General features: G+C 32.6%; 1 protein-coding gene across 1 annotated transcript; it reads left to right on the top strand.

Moving 5' to 3' along the window:
* Positions 1 to 1,039: 1,039 nt before the first annotated feature.
* On the top strand, positions 1,040 to 2,238 carry LOC115993270 (aspartic proteinase nepenthesin-2-like). Its single transcript, XM_031117455.1, has 2 exons — positions 1,040 to 1,427; positions 1,868 to 2,238. The coding sequence occupies exons 1-2, from the start codon at positions 1,040 to 1,042 to the stop codon at positions 2,236 to 2,238; spliced, it is 759 nt and encodes a 252-aa protein (XP_030973315.1).
* Positions 2,239 to 2,754: the final 516 nt, after the last annotated feature.

Raw genomic sequence — 2,754 nt, 5'->3', positions numbered from 1 at the left:
CACTCTTTTGACTATAACTTTTGATCCATAAATAATATTTTAGTGAGGTTTTTTTCACTGGAAATTGGAAATCATAAATTTAAATTATTTTTAGTTACACAAAAAAATGGCTCATAAATATAAAAGGGAAATGTTAACGAGTGCCCTTAGGGCACTCGTTAATAATCCATTTAAAGAAAACTTTTATGGGAAATGAAAAAAACATAATTAATATTTTGACAGCTTTTTTCATTTCCCATAAAAGTTGTATAAAAAATTTCCTAAAATGAATTATTAACGAATGCCCTTAGGGCACTCGTACTCATTAGCATGACCCAATATAAAAATCATTCAAATTCTCACTTCCTCTAATTTTATATATAAATTTAGATATATAGTTAGGTTTTTTATGGTTTATTTATATTGAATTCATCATTTTCTACACCGAATTAACTCACTTGATACAAAAATTTAAAAACTTAGATTAGATGGGACACGTGACACAAAATTAAAATCTAATTGAAACTCAATTTTTATACGAAATTAACTCACTTGGCACAAAAATTTTAAAACTTATATTAAATAGAACATGTGGTATAAAATTAGACTCTAATTGAAATTCAATTTGAAATTTAATTGGATTTTCTCTCAATTTTGGCTCTTAATATATAATAATATAGATAAGATGGAAAACTCATAAAACGGGATTGGAAAGCTTATTCAATTAGAAACTTGCACCCTTCAACAAACCTTTAAATAAATTTCCTTCTAAAGAGAGAACCATTATTGCCAAGTTAATGCACCAATTTGACTCATGATTTCAACTTTCATCCATATATATAGCCTACGACATATTTTTAACACATAACTAAAGAACCAAACAATGGGTACTAGAAGCCTTTATGATGTTCCAATTGTATTTTGGTCCTTATTTACTTTGCCCTTTCACATGCTCATTTGTCTTGGAACAAATGGCTTTAGCATCAAGCTCATCCCAAGATGTTTCATTGATTTAGTGCTCTTTCCCAAAAATTTAAGTCAACGGGACAAAAACAATAGAATGGTTGAACTTTCTAAAGCTCGAGCCCTTCATTTTCAATCCATGAATTTTGCAAATGTGATCAACTCTACAAAGCAAGGCATTAAAGTACTACGTCCAATGGTGCACAATTTTGGAAGTTTCTATGTAGCTAACATTGAAGTTGGCACACCACCATACTCTGAACTATTGGCTGTGGATACTGGTTCCGATGAAACATGGGTTCAAGGTGAAGGATGCCATATATGTTTCCCCCTAATTGTTGGAAATTTCAAGTACCAAGAGTCCATGACATATAATTATGTGCATTGTGATCATCCCATTTGTGTTCCTAGAATATGTCAAGAGAACAAATGCATTTTAGATCGTCGCTATTTTGATGTTAGTCACACTACGGGTTATCTATCAGGTGAAACATTCAAATTCCCTACAAGTGAGGGGGCATATGAAACCTATGAAAATTTAATTTTTGGGGTTGGCTTATTCAATGAAAATATACAATTTAGTCGATATATGGGAGAGTCAAATAAAGTAGCGGGATATTTGGTCTAGGACCTGGAGAACGATCAATCCTAAAGCAACTAAAAGATGACACTGACCTACGTTTCTTATATTGCCTTTCTGATTGGACCATTGAACAAAATCCCTTCACATACTTACATTTCGGCAGTGATGCACAAATTAGTGGAAATGATCAAGCAATAGTACAAAGAACACCATTATTACCCGGCCAAAATCACTACAATGTGGAAGTGTTGAGTATTTGGTTGGATGGAAGGAAGCTTTGAATACATCCAGCAGAGCTTCAAGTGAGAGGTGATTCCAGTGGTGGGTTTATTATTGATTCAGGAACTACAATTACTTTACTTGTTCCTAATGCATATAACATTGTCAGAAATGCAATAGTTAGATACTTACGGGCATATAACTGGAGTCCTATGGCGAATACTGGCATGATGTATGACCTTTGCTATAATGTCCAACCAACTAAATATCAACCATTTCCATTAGCAATTAAATTTCTCGGAGCAAAACTTGAGATTGGTTCTCATAAACTCTTCAAATCAGTTTATGAGAATGTGTATTGCTTGACGATCATTCCTACTTCTGAACAAAGGGTAAATATTTTAGGGGCAATTCATCGGATAAATTATCGATTCTTATTTGATGTTGGAACAAGTGAAATGTTTTTTGTCCCAGAGCTCTGTCAATTTAATTAGAATGACTCAAATAATTAAAACAAAATAAAATAAGAAGTCTTAACATTCACCTTAATTTCTTTTCTCTTGGGGTTAGGGAGTTATGACATGATTCAAACCCAATATTCATTCTTGTTTTCTTTTTTAACCAACGAGGGTTTCCCGAGTTCTTCGAGCACCAAAATCTTCCTATAGTATAAGGAAATTGTCTTTAATATCATCTTTCCACAAATACCCAATATGACAATAAATGACCTTGGTGTCACCATATATAATCGAATTTCAATTTATATAGTCCGTTCCATGATGATTGTGCTTTATATTAAGCCAAGACAGATTAGTTTTTGGTGTAGGTAGAATTTGTACCCACTACAATTTATTTGTAAATCACCACTTGGATTTCAAACAGACTTAAATCCAATAATAACCAGCCTACATATAGCAGATGTAACATATAAACCTCTTTTACTGCTCATTCAAGATATTGCCAAAGCCCACCAATCACAAGCACAATTTGCAATCAATGAATGAGAAGAA

The sequence above is a fragment of the Quercus lobata genome, chromosome 1 (genome assembly GCF_001633185.2).
Source record: "Quercus lobata isolate SW786 chromosome 1, ValleyOak3.0 Primary Assembly, whole genome shotgun sequence".
In the NCBI taxonomy this organism is placed as follows: domain Eukaryota; kingdom Viridiplantae; phylum Streptophyta; class Magnoliopsida; order Fagales; family Fagaceae; genus Quercus; species Quercus lobata.
The sequence above is the reverse complement of the archived record's forward strand: the minus strand, read 5'-3'. Positions and strand labels throughout refer to the sequence as shown.

Excerpts from the sequence above, each read along its gene's own strand:
- LOC115993270 (XM_031117455.1), top strand. The coding sequence starts at position 1,040 with ATGGTTGAACTTTCTAAAGCTCGAGCCCTTCATTTTCAATCCATGAAT. Across the intron at positions 1,428-1,867 it reads CACTACGGGTTATCTATCAG|GAACTACAATTACTTTACTT; the intron begins GTGAAACATTCA and ends TTATTGATTCAG.